This window comes from Daucus carota, chromosome 3 (assembly GCF_001625215.2).
Source record: "Daucus carota subsp. sativus chromosome 3, DH1 v3.0, whole genome shotgun sequence".
Classification (NCBI taxonomy): domain Eukaryota; kingdom Viridiplantae; phylum Streptophyta; class Magnoliopsida; order Apiales; family Apiaceae; genus Daucus; species Daucus carota.
Window position 1 is genome coordinate 14620636 of NC_030383.2, and position 16435 is coordinate 14637070.

A 16435-nucleotide genomic window follows, 5' to 3' on the forward strand; every position below is an offset into this window, starting at 1 on the left:
TTCGTTTACTAAAAACAATAGGCAGGGGTGAATGCCTTTTCACATCAAAATGGATCGCGATGATAGTGGATTCAATCGCACAACAAAGCAAGCCAGCAACGAAACATACAATGGGGAGTACTCGCCGATCAGTTTAGTCCGAAATTATAAGATAAGTATTAATTCTTATCTTAATATTTCTGTGAAATTAAATATTATGTCATGCATGCCTTAATCTTTATTATTAAATATTGCTATTAAAAAATATTTAATCTGTGCGAGGATTATTTTTATGCTTGTAAAATTATTCGTGAGCCCAAATTCGGGTAACACATCTATTTTTGAAAAAATCGTAAGAGATATTTATGTTTGGATGATTTGTACGTCTTTAAAATTTTGTACGAGCTGCATCTCTTAAAAAAATATTTATCAACTCATTCTCCAAGTGAGAACCGCAATTTTAAAGGATTTTAGAAGGGGCATATTTTCAAGAAATATTCTATACTGCGACAATTTTCAATCACCATGTTTATTATATGTTTGATTGCGCTTGTAAAATATTTTGCATATTGTCGCGGTAATATATATATATATATATATATATATATCAAAAGAAAAGGTATTTCAAATTTGCGAGCTGAACTTGTCAAGTAGGGTAGTCTGGGAAAACTTGTAAGTCTTGCAATGCTACACTATCCAAAAAAGAGTCAGCAACTACCGGATAGATCGAGCGGATACAATCCTTATTTTATCGAAAGCCCCGCTCTCTCACGAGCACAGGGGTTACATGCTTATCTTATTGAAGGCCTCGCTCTCTCACGAGCATAGGGTTATTTTATATGATCGAAGGCCTGTCAATGTGTCACACACATTTGTTCAGGTATATCCAATTGACAAAAAAACTTGTGTCTGCTGCATCCTGTGTTTCGCTTTGACACTTGAGGAGCGTGTGCGCCAATTTGGGTTCTATACAAATGCCAAGGTCCTAACTTGACAATAAAGTCCGCATGGATTTTCAAACTATATAGCTCGCACTTTTAAAAATCTTGGCAGATTTATATCCGATTTTGGTCCTTACATGATGTCATACTTGCATCTACGCATATACTGCTAGCACCATAATGTCCATATGCTATACTGATACTCCCTCCGTCCCCCTCAATTATTTACATTGGAGGGGGACACGGAGACCAAGACAATGTATGAAAAATGAGTAAAGTTAGATGAAAAGTGGGTAAAGTGGTGGGACCTATCAATATTTAATAATAGATTGAGATAGTGGAGGAAAGTAGTGGGTGTAATAGTAGTTTTTATTGTTAAATATGAGATAGGAGGGGAAGATAGTGGGTGTAATGATGAGTAAAACTTACTATTTATAGTAATGTAAAAAAATGAGAGGACATCCCAAAATAGTAACAGTAGAAATGAGAGGGACATATGGAGTATTTTATATCTAGTTATTTCAGCGACTAAAGGAATTTGGAAGCTTAAAGATTTTTAGTTCTCCACTACAGCAAGCTACACTGATGAACTGGGGGGTGTTGTTATGCCATATTTTGGCATAGCCTATTTTTCTATTAATCTCCCAAATTCTTTTATTAATTCAGATTATTAATTAATTACTTGACCACAAGTAATTATCCTCTCTCTGAAATGAGGAAAGAATCAACAATTACAGAAAATATCTCCAAACGATATCTTTTAAATCGAGAAAGATATCACAACTCGAAGATTATATCAGATTAAAATCAATTATCTCAGCATTTAACGTTGCTTATCCCTAAAGTCTCTCGGGATAGGCCCAATCCTAACAGAACTGCGTGGGCTTGATCCTATAAAAACATAGGTACGCAGGCATCTTGGGATATGAGTCCGATACACGAGACAAATCGAGACATCTCTCAAGATCAACTCCTCTTTTTTCCATAAAACCTAATCCCGAAACCCACAAAATTCTTGTTAACCAAAATCCTCCGTTAACACATACATATGAAGATATGCAAAATGTGATAAATCTGATTTAAAATTAACTGAATAATAATCATCACATATTAATAAAAGAAACAAAATTATAAATAGATAATAAATTATAAAAAAAACTAAATTTTTCGTGCATACTCAGTTGATTAATATAATTTACTCTCTCCGTCCTTTTTTAGTTGTCACCTTTGGTTTTGTGCCGGTCAAATTGACCAAAGTTTGAATGAAATTTATTAATATTTTATCAATCTAAAAAATAAAAAAATATGTCACCGGAAATAATATTTAATCTACTTTAAGATGTAGTTTTCAGTTTTGAAAATAATGAAAGAGTGACTTATAATTTTTGAAAAAATTTTGATCAATTTGACCAACAAAAATAGAAATATGACAACTAAAAAAAAATGACTAAAATATAATATTAAAATTTAAATAAAAAATTACTAATTATATACCGTGTTAAAGTCCGGTATGAAATAACTGTAAAAGCTAGTAATAGAACTTCACAAACCGCGGGAACCCTCATTCCTTTGTCAGTGTTCACTGTTTGCTTCTCGCTTAGATCAAGATCATCAACATACTCTTGTAGCAGTTAATTATATACACTGATGTATGTTTTGACCTAATTACAGATCTCGCATTTTCATTTGCCTTTTTGTTACTTACGCTTTAGTTATGAATCCTTTCATCTATTTTCGCTATTTGATTCATACATTATTTCTGCCCGTGTCTTTGTTGTGATTGTGCGTAACTGCGTATGTATGTTCAAATCTCGCAGTAAATCCTATATATCAATTTTAACTCTGATTGTAAACAACCAATGCAATGTGATTGGATAGTACTCAATTTTTTATATCAATCTCAATTGCGGTGGTATTAGTACCAGTGCTTTTAGATTTACTTTCTGTGTCGGTAACTTTTATATGTATGTTCGTAGGGATTTTCTATGGTGTGCCCAAAGGCACACAATAGTCCCGAACTACAATAAAAGTAGCTTCTTTTGATTGGTGGATGAATAATAAATGATAATGGCCCCCCTGCATTCACATCAACTCCACCAATCAGAATAAGCCATTTTTATAAAATTTAATGATTATTGTGTGCCCTTGGGCACACATTAGAAAGACCGATGTTCGTATATGTGGAATTCTGCGGTTATCTATTTGCATTTCAATGTACTAATAATGTTAACTTCTGTATTGTGTGTATGATGATGTAGTTGTTCTGTTACTAATAAACTAAGGTGCTTTATGTTGTTCGATCAGATAATTGGTGAGATATGGACAAATCTTGCTCTCTGCTTGTTTATTTTAATAAAAGGACGTCTGCTCTTTTTAATGAAATCAAGGAAGCTTTAGAAGGGCATGATGTGGAAGCAAAAGTTGACGCGATGAAGAAAGCTATTATGCTTTTGCTCAACGGTGAAACGCTGCCACAGCTTTTTATAACAATTGTTAGATATGTTTTACCTTCTGAGGACCACACAGTTCAGAAACTACTGCTTCTTTATCTTGAAATCATTGACAAGACTGATGCCAAAGGCCGTGTCTTGCCTGAAATGATTTTGATTTGCCAAAAGTTGAGGAATAATTTGCAGCATCCAAATGATTACATACGGGGTGTCACTTTGAGGTTTCTTTGTCGCTTGAATGAGGCTGAGATTATTGAGCCATTGATTCATTCTGTTTTAGTTAATCTGGAGCATCGACACCAGTTTATTCGAAGGAATGCAATTCTTGCAGTAATGGCCATTTACAAACTTCCACAGGGTGAACAGCTCCTGGTTGATGCTCCAGAAATGATTGAGAAGGTTTTGTCAACCGAGCAGGACCTATCAGCCAAGAGGAATGCATTTCTTATGCTTTTTAATTGTGCACAGGATCGTGCCATTAATTATCTTCTGACCCATGTCGATAAAGTATCTGACTGGGGGGAGCTGCTACAGATGGTTGTGTTGGAACTGATTCGGGAAGTATGCAGAAAAAATAAGGGAGAGAAAGGAAGGTATATAAAGATCATTATATCTCTACTTAATGTTCCTTCTGCTGCTGTTAAATATGAATGCGCTGGAACACTTGTGTCTTTGTCATCTGCACCTACAGCAATCAGGGCTGCCGCCACTACCTATTGCCAACTTCTTTTGTCTCAGAGTGAGAACAATGTCAAACTTATAGTGCTTGATCGCCTTAATGAACTTAAATCTTCTCCCAGGGAGAGTATGGTTGAATTGGTTATGGATGTGCTTAGAGCACTCTCTATCCCAAACCCGGACATTCGAAGAAAAACACTTGATATTGTTCTTGAATTAATTACTCCTAGAAATATCAATGAGGTTGTTCTCACTTTGAAGAAGGAAGTCGTGAAAACTCAAGGTGGGGATCTTGAGAAGAATGGAGAGTCACGCCAAATGTTTATTCAAGCCATTCATTATTGTGCAATAAAGATTCCAGAAGTGGCAAGCACTGTTGTTCATCTATTGATGGACTTCTTGGGAGACAATGTTGTTTCTGCTATGGATGTTGCTGTTTGTCTGCGGGAAATAATCGAAACCAACCCAAAATTGAGGTCTCCTATCGTAAAAAGGTTGTTTAAATTATCAAAACCAACCCAAAATTGCTTCTGCTAGGTGTTTGTGTGCGAGAAATAATCAAAATGATGAAGATCAATGGTTTTTAAGGATATCTGCTTTTAAAAAATAAGGGTTAGTGTTAAACAGATATTTTATATTTGTTATTTAACAAAAAAATAAGAGTTTATTTCCGTAAAGAAATTGAATTTTATATATTTTTTCAGAATTAAGCTCTTTTTTCTCAAAAATAAATTTTGAGCACTTTTGACCGATAAGGAATGGAAGTGCAAAGATGTGTCATACACGTATACAATTAAGAGTTAAGACCACTAGCCGCGCATATCATAGGCTGCGTATGGATGATATGTTGTTTCACGGCAGAGCAATTGGATGCTCGTAATCTAAACATCCATCTTAACTTCCTTTTGTGGTGCAGTTTGGAATCGGAATCACAAAAGAGCGATTTTTCTAAAACTGAAAATCGAAACCAACCCAAATGAAAATCGAAACCAACCCAAACATCATTGGTGCGATTCGGTTTATAATGAACGGTTCCAATATCAAATGATGCGTTTCGATTTTCAAACCGTGAAAAATCCGAGATATTAAAATTCATAGATGAACACTTTGGGGCGGAAAACAAAACAAATTTTACAACCATCCATAAAAAGAAACCTTACATAAAAAAAATTCTTAGTGTTCGAATTTTCTCAGCAGATTCAATCAACTCCAAGTAAAACACTGCTCCACACTGATTGTCTTTGCTTAATCTCATTTTTGAGCGTCTGTTCCCAAATATTATACAAATACATGAATAAAGCATTGCAGGGAGTAGGAATCGTTTCAGCTATTATAGAATTAGAAAGACTGAGGAATGACCGGCACTAACTGTGTTTACTTGGATATAAACATAATTATATATTTTATAATAGATATAATTTATATATTATTCTATATGTAAATATATAACATAAATAAATAAATATAAAAATTATTGCAGTTCGATTTGATTTGTATTCGGTTTTAAAATTTTTAAAATCAAAATCAAATTCAAAATATCGGAGCGATTTTTATTCAGTTCAATTTTTATTTGGTGTGATTTCATGTAATTTTTGGTTCGGTTTCCACTTATCTGTGACCTTAACATGTTATCGTCCGCTTACATAAATAAAAATTAAATAGAAGCTACAGTTTAGGCTCTATGGTGAATTAGTGAGATATAGAGCTAAATAGAAGCTACAAATGACTTTCACCATGTCATGTTCACAGACTGAGATATAGAGCTTGATTGCCGGCTTATCATTTACTCCTTCCGTCCCTCTCATTTTTTTATACTTTTTTATTGCTCAACTTGTCTTTTAAAACGCGCCTTGCAGAGACTACAAATGACTTTCACCGTGTCATGTTCACGGACTGAGATATAGAGCTTATTGCCAAATGCTCTTTTGCCGGCTTATCATTTACTCCTTCCGTCCCTCTCATTTCTTTATACTTTTTTTATTGCTCAACTTATCTTTTAAGACGCATATAAAATATTATTATATTTTATTAGAGTATCAGAATGAGTGTCGAGCCCCGTTCCTAAGATAAATAATTGAGAGGGACGGAGGAGTATAAATTAAAATTCATATGTCAATAAGTTATGAGTTAAATTCTGATTTATAAGTCAGAAGATCTTATTAATCAGAACTGATTATTTGAAAATTTAAAATCTCGACCTTTTAGTGAATTTTTAAAATTTGATATTAAAGAAGTATATAGGTTAGTCCGTATTTTGATCATAAATTAGAAGTGACTTGGCTCAACGAATATGTCCTTGCGGCGGCAAAAGGATTAGAAGTTACCCCACTCGGACGAGGTTTTTGAACAGAACTTCGATAGGCGCGAGGTGTAAGCACCGCGAGGTGTGAAGCGATGCAAGTATAAATTATTTTTTTGTCAGTTATATATTGATCTGTCCTGTAATGACTTAAAACATTCACCATCCGCTTGAAGGTGTGCAATACGACATCCATTTGTGGAAATACAAAGACAGTGTCTATCGGTCATATCGTGGTAATTAAGCTAATCTGTGAATGAAACAGATAATTATTTGGAAAATAGGAAAAAACAATTTACAATACAATATGCCTCATGTTCCGTAGACAATAGCACGAAACACGACAAAGTGAGGAGTGAGCTAGAGAAAAGAAACTAAAACACTTGTATCATATTTGAAAAGAGAAGTGTTTTTGCGATAAATCTAAAACATGAAAAAAAACAATACAAGATTGAGAGAGATTGTAAACGACAACTGCCGGACTAGGCAGAATATTACCTAAAGGATATTATGTGACATAAATTAGTGTATATAAGAAGATGAGCCGTAATGTCGATTAATCGCGGACTTTTAGAAAGTAAGAAAATGAAGTGGTGGGAGAGTTGCAGTGTAGTGTTGTTGGTGATGAGCTTTTTGGGTGCAGCTGCTGCACAAAAGGCGACTGTGAGAACGACATACCATATATATGAGCCACAGAAGATTGGATGGGATTATATGAAGGCAGGTGTGTATTGTGCAACATGGGATGCTGACAAGCCTCTTTCCTGGAGAAAAAAGTTTGGTTGGACTTCTTTTTGCGGCCCTGCTGGTCCTCATGGTCGCTCTTCTTGTGGAAGGTGTTTGAAAGTAAGTCTCTTTTTTTTGTTCAATAATTAATTTACGATCTGTTTAGGTGGAGTCATGAACACATGCTAAGCATTAATTTTTATTATGTATTTAGCTCATTTTGATTGGTGTGTTTCTGTATATAAGGGTCCAAGTGGGAGTTAACTAAAATAAGCTGAACTTATAAAATTTAGTGATTAGCTTGTCTCAGTGACATGTCATAGAAAAATAGAATTATTTATTTAAGAACAGGTAGGTTTGTTAATAGATTGGATATTTGCGAATTAATTTAGATGAATATGGATTGTGTGAAAGATATTTGATCCGATAATAGTATTCCACATAGAATTGAATATGAATATAGGTCGCTACGATTTGTTTATTCACGACTTAATGCGTTTACGGTTTTTCTAGTTGTGCCCATGCAAATGCTAGGCACTAAATTTTATAAATTTGACTCTTTTTGATTGGTTTTTGTTTTTTAATAATAGTGGACCCATGCATACAACAACTACACCAATCAAAATGACCCAAACCCAGGGGCGGACCCAGACATCAAATCACACCCGGGCTGGCTGTTCAGTGATCATCATCCATTGGCCGGTGCTAATTTAAAAAACTGTAAAAAAAAAACTTCCATATTTCATTTGTAGTTATAATATATTCTGATTATCTGTTTTTACAAAAATATTTTTATTTATTCAATTTCAAATTTATTTATTAATTATTTTTTTTATTTGGTAATTGATTTTTGACACACAATTTTAGATATTTTGTCTAAATAGTAAAATTAATTATTTGGGACGAATTTATTTAACCTGGATAATTTAAGATGACGTAATTTTATGATTAATTCTAAATACTTTTTACAAAGGAATTAGTAAATCTTATAATTGCAAAATTTGGAGATAATTATAATTACATGATATCATAAAAAAATTCAAGTTTTCGAGAATCATTATTAAAATTAGAAAAAACCTAATAAGTAGTAAATATAAATAAAACACAAATTAGAATCTTTATTTAGAAATAGAAATTTCATAACTAATAACAAATGTGTATATTAATATATGTAAAATGAATTATATAATAATCTAATTAAAAATTAGAGAACAAATACGTCCTAAATCAAAAGGGAAAAAGTTCAAAGTGATTTATGTTGTGTTTGGTTGGGGTGAATGATTCCGGAAGGAATGGAATGAAAAATGAACTATTTTATGGATGATTTTTAAGAACTTTCATTCCTTCCTTCATTCCATTCCCTACATCATATGTTAGATGTCACCCCTTCCATTTGAGATGGAATGCTCCATTCTCTCTCATTCTCATTTTCTTCTCAAATCTCATCATAGCAATTTTGCACTCCTTCAAAATTTTTCAAAACTTTCTTCACATCTCTATTAGTTTCAAGTATTTTTTACTCATTTCATTTCATTCCATTCCATTCTCCCCAACCAAACACAACATTATAGTTACAGACTTACAGTCTTTTGACACCAACAATAATAGAATATGTGTTCAACTACAGCTAATTCTTGTTTCTTTGTGAATCAAAATTCAAAATTGTGAATCAAAATTCAAAAAAGTTTACTGGGCTAGCATGAAGGAACTGCCCGGGCTGAAGTCTCCAAATCAAAGAAGTTAGTAATAAATCTGCTAGAAAGTGAGAATGTTACCAGGGCTGGCACCAACCCTAGCCCCTTCTATGGTCCGCCCATGCCCAAACCTATAGTGCTCAGTGCCCATGAACACACATTAGACAAACTCATGTGTTTAACAAGATTTTGTGCCATGCTTTGATCAGTTTGTACTTGTGATTTGATATGTTGTTGTATGCAGCTTACTAACACGGCGACAAATGCAAAAGTAAAAGTGAGAATAGTCGACCAATGCAGCAACGATGGTCTGGATTTGGATGTTGGCATGTTTCAGAAGCTAGACACTGATGGACAAGGCTATGCTCAGGGCCATCTCAGTGTCAAATACCAGTTTGTTAAGTGCTGACTTTGTTTCTCTACATTTATGCTGTCCTTTCTGTAATACAAAGAAATCACCTCAATGCCAGTTTTTTTCAAGTTTAATTCACAAGTATACTCGTGTCTTGTACTATTCTTGGACTCTTGTGTTTTCTTCAGTCCCCTATGTTGTTGATGGCCCAAGTAATTTTTTTTAAACCAATTACGATATTTTAATTTAAGAAATTAAAATTTGAGGCTAAATTTTGATTTTATGAATTAATTATTTGTCTCTTGATTATATATTCAAACGCTCGGCTTTTATCAAAGAGGACTGTTGTTAACTTGTTATATATGCAACATAATAACTACATTTTTTTTAAAAATTCAATGACTTAATTTTTTTGATAAAAATTACACGTAAGTTATAAGTTACTCATAAAACAATTTTATTTTTATCATTAGATTTTTAATAATCCACAAGCAGTTAATAAGTCAAAATTATCCAAATAGACATTTTAAATTTCCAAATAAGTCATGTTAAGTCCTAAGTCACGTTAAATCCTAAGACATAAGCTCAGCCAAACAATCTCTAGGGTCTGTTTGAGAGTGCTGTTAAAAATTGTTGTGCTGTCGGAAAAAGTGCTGGTAAAATAAGTGCTGTTGTAGAAATCAAATAACTGTTTGGTAATTTTTTTATATTTACTTATTTTGAGTTATAATATAAAAAAATAATGATTTTGGTGATGTTTTATAATGAAATCTATAACAGCATTCTGCAAAAGCTGAAAAGCAACCTTTTGTAAAAACATGGGAGGACCTGCTTTTTCTAACAGCAGCTTTTCAGCTAAAAACTGTTGTTCGGAAAAGCTGCTTTTAGATTTACCAAACAGTTTTTCACCTGATTTTCAGCAAAAAACTGTTGTTGTTGTCTGCAAGAGCAACCCCAAACAGTACCTAAATCAACTTTATCATTGAAAATGTAGCCAAACGACTTCTAAATCAACTTTCTCGTTGAAAATCTACTCCTTCCTTCTCGGGATATAATAATTTATTGATTTTTTCCCCACGTATTGTCTAAAAATTTTAATCGCATATTTATAAATATTATTTTTGATATTTTATTTTTGTGAACAAAAGTATGATATTAATTACTTCAAAAAAAAAGGGTATGCTGCTATTATTTTTATTTATAATTTTTTTAAAAAGATAATTTTAAATATTTAGTCAATTTTTTTTTTTTTTTAGAGCAATTTAGTCAAAATTTTTAAAAAATCTTAAGAAAAGTATAAGAGCTATTCCATACTAACATAACATAGAGAGAGTAAAGATTACAAACCGGCGAATCCCTTGTAAATTAGTTGAAGGCGTGGTATAAGAAAGAAAACCAGATCTATAATTCCATAGTTGAATTCCGTGTGTACACTTCTCCGGCCACCGACAATCAATCGTTTGCTTCTCGGTAATCATCAACACACTCTTGTAGTAGTTAATTATATACACTGATGTACGTTTTGACCTAATTACAGATCTCGCATTTTCATTTGCCATTTTTTTAATTACGCTTTGGTTGTGATTCCTTTCATCTATTTTCGCTATTTGATTCATACATTATTCCTGCTCTTGTCTTTGTTGTGAGTGTGCGTATGTATGTTCAAATCTCGCTGTAAATCCTTATACCTAGATATCAATTTTAATCTATTTACACCTAGATATCAATTTTAATCTGATTGTAAACAACCAATGCAATGTGATTGGATATTACTCAGTTTTATATCAATCTCAATCGCGGTGATGTTAGTACCAGTGCTTTTCGATTTACTTTCTGTGTCGGTAACTTTTATATGTATGTTCGTATATGTGGAATTTTGCGGTTATCTATTTGCATTTCAATGTACTAATAATGTTAATTTCTGTATTGTGTGTATGACGATATAGTTGTTTGTTTCTGTTAGTAATACTGAGGTGTTTTATGTTGTTCGATCAGATAATTGGTGAGATATGGACAAATCTTGCTCTCTGCTTGTTTATTTTGATAAAGGGACGCCTGCTCTTGCTAATGAAATCAAGGAAGCTCTAGAAGGGCATGATGTGGAAGCAAAAGTTGACGCGATGAAGAAAGCTATTATGCTTTTGCTCAACGGAGAAACGCTGCCACAGCTTTTTATAACAATTGTTAGATATGTTTTACCTTCTGAGGATCACACAGTTCAGAAACTACTGCTTCTTTATCTTGAAATCATTGACAAGACTGATGCCAAAGGCCGTGTCCTGCCTGAAATGATTTTGATTTGCCAAAATCTGAGGAATAATTTGCAGCATCCAAATGAGTACATACGGGGTGTCACTTTGAGGTTTCTTTGTCGCTTGAATGAGGCCGAGATTATTGAGCCTTTGATTCCGTCTGTTTTAGCTAATCTGGAGCATCGACACCAGTTTATTCGGAGGAATGCAATTCTTGCAGTAATGGCCATTTACAAACTTCCACAGGGTGAACAGCTCCTAGTTGATGCTCCAGAAATGATTGAGAAGGTTTTGTCAACCGAGCAGGACCAATCAGCCAAGAGGAATGCATTTCTTATGCTTTTTAATTGTGCACAGGATCGTGCCATTAATTATCTTCTGACCCATGTCGATAAAGTATCTGACTGGGGGGAGCTGCTACAGATGGTTGTGTTGGAACTTATTCGGAAAGTATGCAGAACAAATAAGGGAGAGAAAGGAAGGTATATAAAGATCATTATATCTCTACTCAGTGTTCCTTCTGCTGCTGTTATATATGAATGCGCTGGAACACTTGTGTCTTTGTCATCTGCACCTACAGCAATCAGGGCTGCCGCCAATACCTATTGCCAACTTCTTTTGTCTCAGAGTGACAACAATGTCAAACTTATAGTGCTTGATCGCCTTAATGAACTTAAATCTTCTCACAGAGAGATTATGGTTGAATTGGTTATGGATGTGCTTAGAGCACTCTCTAGTCCAAACCCTGACATTCGAAGAAAAACACTTGATATTGTTCTTGAATTAATTACTCCTAGAAATATCAATGAGGTTGTTCTCACTTTGAAGAAGGAAGTCATGAAAACTCAAGGTGGGGATCTTGAGAAGAATGGGGAGTCCCGCCAAATGCTTATTCAAGCCATTCATTGTTGTGCAATAAAGTTTCCAGAAGTGGCAAGCACTGTTGTTCATCTACTGATGGACTTCTTGGGAGACAGCAACGTTGCTTCTGCTATGGATGTTGCTGTTTTTGTGCGAGAAATAATCGAAACCAATCCCAAATTGAGGGTTTCTATCATAACAAGGTTGTTGGACACTTTCTACCAGATTCGAGCTGCAAGAGTTTGTTCTTGTGCTCTTTGGATCATCGGAGAGTACTGCCTTTCGCTGTCTGAAGTTGAGAGTGGCCTAGCAACCATTAAGCAATGCCTTGGGGATCTTCCTTTCTATGTGGCATCAGAAGAAGGAGAGACTGCTGATACTTCACAGAAATCACAGCAAGTAAGCTCTGTCACTGTTTCATCAAAAAGACCAGCCATACTTGCTGATGGTACTTATGCGACACAGAGTGCAGCCTCTGAAACTGCAACCGCTGCTCCTACTGTTGTTCAAGGATCTTTAAGCACCGGAAATCTGAGATCTCTTATTCTTACTGGTGATTTTTTTCTCGGGGCAGTTGTGGCTTGCACATTAACTAAACTTATCCTCAGGCTAGAAGAGGTTCAACCATCCAAAGTTGAAGTGAATAAAGCATCGACTCAAGCATTATTGATCATCGTGTCTATGCTGCAACTAGGACGATCTTCATTTCTCTCTCACCCAATTGATAATGATTCAAATGACAGAATTATTCTCTGCATAAGATTGCTATGCAACACAGGGGATGAAATCAGGAAAATTTGGTTACAGTCTTGTCGTGAAAGTTTCGTTAAGATGCTTTCAGATAAACAGCTTCGTGAAACGGAAGAGATTAAAGCAAAGGCCCAAGTTTCTTATGCACAACCAGATGACCTTATTGATTTTTACCATCTGAAGAGTAGGAAGGTTAGAGAATCTTCAGTGAATTCCATATCAATTCTGATTGTCACTTCTCTTACAATGCATAAGAAGTTCCTGTCACCCGAATGACTTTTTTTCAGGCTTCATTAGATCTTCTGAGTGATTAATAGCATAATGATTATTCTTTGGTAGGATAATAATGCTATAATTTAACCCCAACCACTTGCCAGCATACTTCAGACGTTATTTGGAAATATTATGAGTACAAATCAATGGTTACTTATTTCTTATTGATTTTTTAAATGTGTCTGAAATTTGAGCGCAGCGAAGTTCATATACACAGTTTAGTCTTGATTAACCAGTTTTATTTGATAAACATTACTTTATTTATTTTAGGGTATGAGCCAGCTTGAATTGGAAGATGAGGTTCAAGATGATCTGAAGCGCGCTACTGGTGAATTTGTAAATGATGGAGATGATGCTAACAAGCTGAACCGTATAATTCAACTCACTGGATTTAGTGACCCCGTATATGCTGAGGCCTATGTGACAGTTCATCACTATGATATTGTTCTTGATGTTACTATTATAAATCGTACCAAGGAGACCCTACAAAACTTGTGCTTGGAATTGGCAACCATGGGTGACCTTAAACTTGTTGAGCGTCCTCAGAATTATACTCTAGCTCCTGAATCAAGCAAACAAATTAAAGCAAATATTAAGGTGTCCTCTACTGAGACTGGAGTCATATTTGGGAACATTGTTTATGAAACTTCAAATGTGCTTGAACGGTCTGTGGTTGTCCTAAATGATATCCACATTGATATTATGGATTACATCTCTCCTGCAGTATGTAGTGATGCTGCCTTTAGAACTATGTGGGCAGAGTTTGAGTGGGAAAACAAGGTATTTACTTCATCTAATTTGTCCCATCTCATACTTTTAAACCATATGATTTATAACAGCTTTATTGAGTTCTTATGTTATGCTTGAAAGTTTTCATAATCTTAACTTCCCAATTTATACAGGTGTAATTGCTAAAACAATTGATTCGGCATAATTTCTCCAACTTTTTAGTTTTAGAAAAATGATTTAATGTTTATCATACATTGCTCACTGAACTAATCGATGTTGGTATCTGAAATTCATCATTCAACGAAGCTAATGATGAAACGGATTTGCTTGTCTGCTTTTTTGGGTTTCTAGCTTATATTTTGGGATTATATTTTCTGCATTCAATTTTATAATGCCTTTTACATTGAGGTAAATGTGGTCCTGTGTGAGCTACTTTCCCTTTTTGTTGAAACAAGTTTGTATCTTTGCAGCAGCATAATTCTGTAGACATATTCATTACGTCAAGTAATAGTTGACACTTGACAGTGAATATATTTCAGTCAATCCTATATGTTATGTTCATCCAAAGACTAAAGTAACCAAATCCAGATGTTCACATGGCTATGTCGTAGTGCCAGTCTGCCGTAATATATTATTACGAAGTTTTACATTATTATCCAGCCCACTCATGCGGTACCAAAAAAAAGTCAACGTATCTTCCGACTTGAACTGTCAAGTTCTCTCTACTTGTAGTGTACGAGTACTGTGATGTTTGAATTCCTGGCAGAGTCCTGTTTTTATAAGCGTATACTTTTTGGTTGGTTAATTTGAGTCTGATGCAATTATGCAACCACTATTTCAGGTCGCTGTCAACACTGTTATTCAAAAGGAGAAAGATTTTCTTGATCACATTATTAAGGCAACCAACATGAAGTGCCTTACTGGACCGTAAGTCACTTGTCTTAAACAGCTAGATATGTTTTCCGCCTTTCAGAAGTTTACCCTCCCGTTGTCTGAATTTGAACGTTGGTAGTTTTTATTTTACACTGCACGTTGAAGAAGTACAAAAGCAAACACTCATAATGCCTTTAGTTAGTGTTTCCCGAAAACAGAGCTGTTTTTATAGACAATTAGTTTGCCTGTGAAATTTTTATAGTAACAGAAATAGTCAAGGGAACAATAATTTAAGTTGTATAACAATGGCGAACTTATTGACTAGGGTAGAGAGTATGATCTTACTAGTTACTACCCAATCTTAATTTTGGGCGGTGGCTGATAAGATAAACTTGTATTTTTTCTGTCCAGGTCTGCTCTGGAAGGTGAATGTGGATTTCTAGCTGCAAACTTGTATGCTAAGAGTGTGTTTGGGGAGGATGCTCTGGTAAATTTGAGCATTGAAAAACAAGGCGATGGTAATTTAAGCGGATATATACGGATTAGAAGCAAGACTCAGGGAATTGCTCTAAGTTTGGGGGACAAGATCACCCTTAAGCAGAAGGGTGGAAGCTGATCTGGTTCATGTGAGCATCCATTAGTTCATTCTCTCATAATGCTGGCATGCTTTGCCTATCTAAATAAATATATTAATATACATTATAGTTTATAAAAAAACCTATATTTACTGGCAGTTATGAGATCTAATCATATCTGGATTCCCTTATATCTGTTATTTCTTATTCTCTGGCCATGGTGGATGTGTAAGTTTCTACCAATCTGGTTTTCAGTTTCTTTTTACATGCAGTCCTTTTTATTACATTGTGGAATTGTTTCTGAATTTAGACATATGTCATGCTTTCAGGTGCTACTTTTGAAAATCGATATATTGTACCAGGCTCTTTCAAAATACCTTCACACCTTCAGAATGATCTTCCAAATTAAGATTGAGGACGAAATGGAGATTTGTTGTTACTTTGCTTACAACTTGAGATGCTCGGGATACAGGCACCCGCAGGAACTAATTTTTTGCAGAGAAGATTTTTAAATTATAGCATATTCGTTGTAGCTGAAGTTGTTCGAGGGCAGTAGTGTCTTCTCCATAATGTTAGAAGATGGGCTTGGACAATTTTAATCTCTGTTACTGATGATATTTGTAATATTTTTTCTGATTAGACTAGACAACAACTCTTAAATGTTTTATGAATGTTTCAATTTACTATAGTTTTTGTTGTATACATATATACATCAACGGATTTTCAAGTGTGTGTCCATGAGTACATATTAACAACTTTTTTTGTTGAGGTGGAAGGCTTTTATTGACCAAAACCTCATTAATAATCATGGCCTGACCAGTAAAAACTCTTCACCTCAACAAAAAACACTTGTTAGCACTTGTTAGTGTTGCCCATGGGTACACACTAGAAACACCCACATACATCAATTAAGAAAAGAAAATATAAAAATTTGCTAGGGTGATGAAATTAGATCAAGATATGCATATCATTCAGCACGGCCATTTGTATCGGTAAGCGTTCA

At 34.4% G+C, this 16435-nt stretch overlaps 3 protein-coding genes across 4 annotated transcripts; all 3 read left to right on the forward strand.

The window, feature by feature from the left end:
- The first annotated feature begins 2458 nt into the window (after positions 1-2458).
- Positions 2459-4643, forward strand: LOC135151129 (coatomer subunit beta-1-like). Its single transcript, XM_064088730.1, has 2 exons — positions 2459-2569; positions 3225-4643. The coding sequence occupies exon 2, from the start codon at positions 3239-3241 to the stop codon at positions 4583-4585; it is 1347 nt and encodes a 448-aa protein (XP_063944800.1). The 5' UTR covers positions 2459-2569; positions 3225-3238; the 3' UTR covers positions 4586-4643.
- A 2253-nt stretch (positions 4644-6896) lies between these two features.
- On the forward strand, positions 6897-9176 carry LOC135151386 (pathogenesis-related protein PR-4-like). The gene is made up of 2 exons (XM_064089815.1): positions 6897-7193; positions 9012-9176. Exons 1-2 carry the CDS (start codon positions 6897-6899, stop codon positions 9174-9176), a joined length of 462 nt encoding a protein of 153 aa, XP_063945885.1.
- A 1262-nt stretch (positions 9177-10438) lies between these two features.
- LOC108214507 (coatomer subunit beta-1) lies at positions 10439-16120 on the forward strand. Of its 2 annotated transcripts, XR_001805701.2 has the most exons (7): positions 10449-10589; positions 11115-13174; positions 13526-14035; positions 14826-14911; positions 15269-15483; positions 15592-15660; positions 15762-16120. XR_001805701.2 is itself a non-coding variant. In XM_017386526.2 (6 exons), the coding sequence occupies exons 2-5, from the start codon at positions 11129-11131 to the stop codon at positions 15471-15473; spliced, it is 2847 nt and encodes a 948-aa protein (XP_017242015.1). In that variant the 5' UTR covers positions 10439-10589; positions 11115-11128; the 3' UTR covers positions 15474-15483; positions 15762-16120. The 2 variants fall into 2 exon arrangements, 1 of the variants encoding a protein (XP_017242015.1); XM_017386526.2 differs by lacking the exon at positions 15592-15660 and having other exon boundaries at positions 10439-10589.
- Positions 16121-16435: the final 315 nt, after the last annotated feature.

Bases quoted from the DNA above. Each gene is read 5' to 3' on its own strand.
- LOC135151129 (XM_064088730.1), top strand. From the start codon at position 3,239: ATGGACAAATCTTGCTCTCTGCTTGTTTATTTTAATAAAAGGACGTCT.
- LOC135151386 (XM_064089815.1), top strand. From the start codon at position 6,897: ATGTCGATTAATCGCGGACTTTTAGAAAGTAAGAAAATGAAGTGGTGG. The intron at 7,194-9,011 runs GTAAGTCTCTTT...TGTTGTATGCAG, and splicing joins CTTGTGGAAGGTGTTTGAAA to CTTACTAACACGGCGACAAA.
- LOC108214507 (XM_017386526.2), top strand. From the start codon at position 11,129: ATGGACAAATCTTGCTCTCTGCTTGTTTATTTTGATAAAGGGACGCCT. The intron at 13,175-13,525 runs GTTAGAGAATCT...TATTTATTTTAG, and splicing joins ACCATCTGAAGAGTAGGAAG to GGTATGAGCCAGCTTGAATT. The intron at 14,912-15,268 runs GTAAGTCACTTG...TTTTCTGTCCAG, and splicing joins ATGAAGTGCCTTACTGGACC to GTCTGCTCTGGAAGGTGAAT.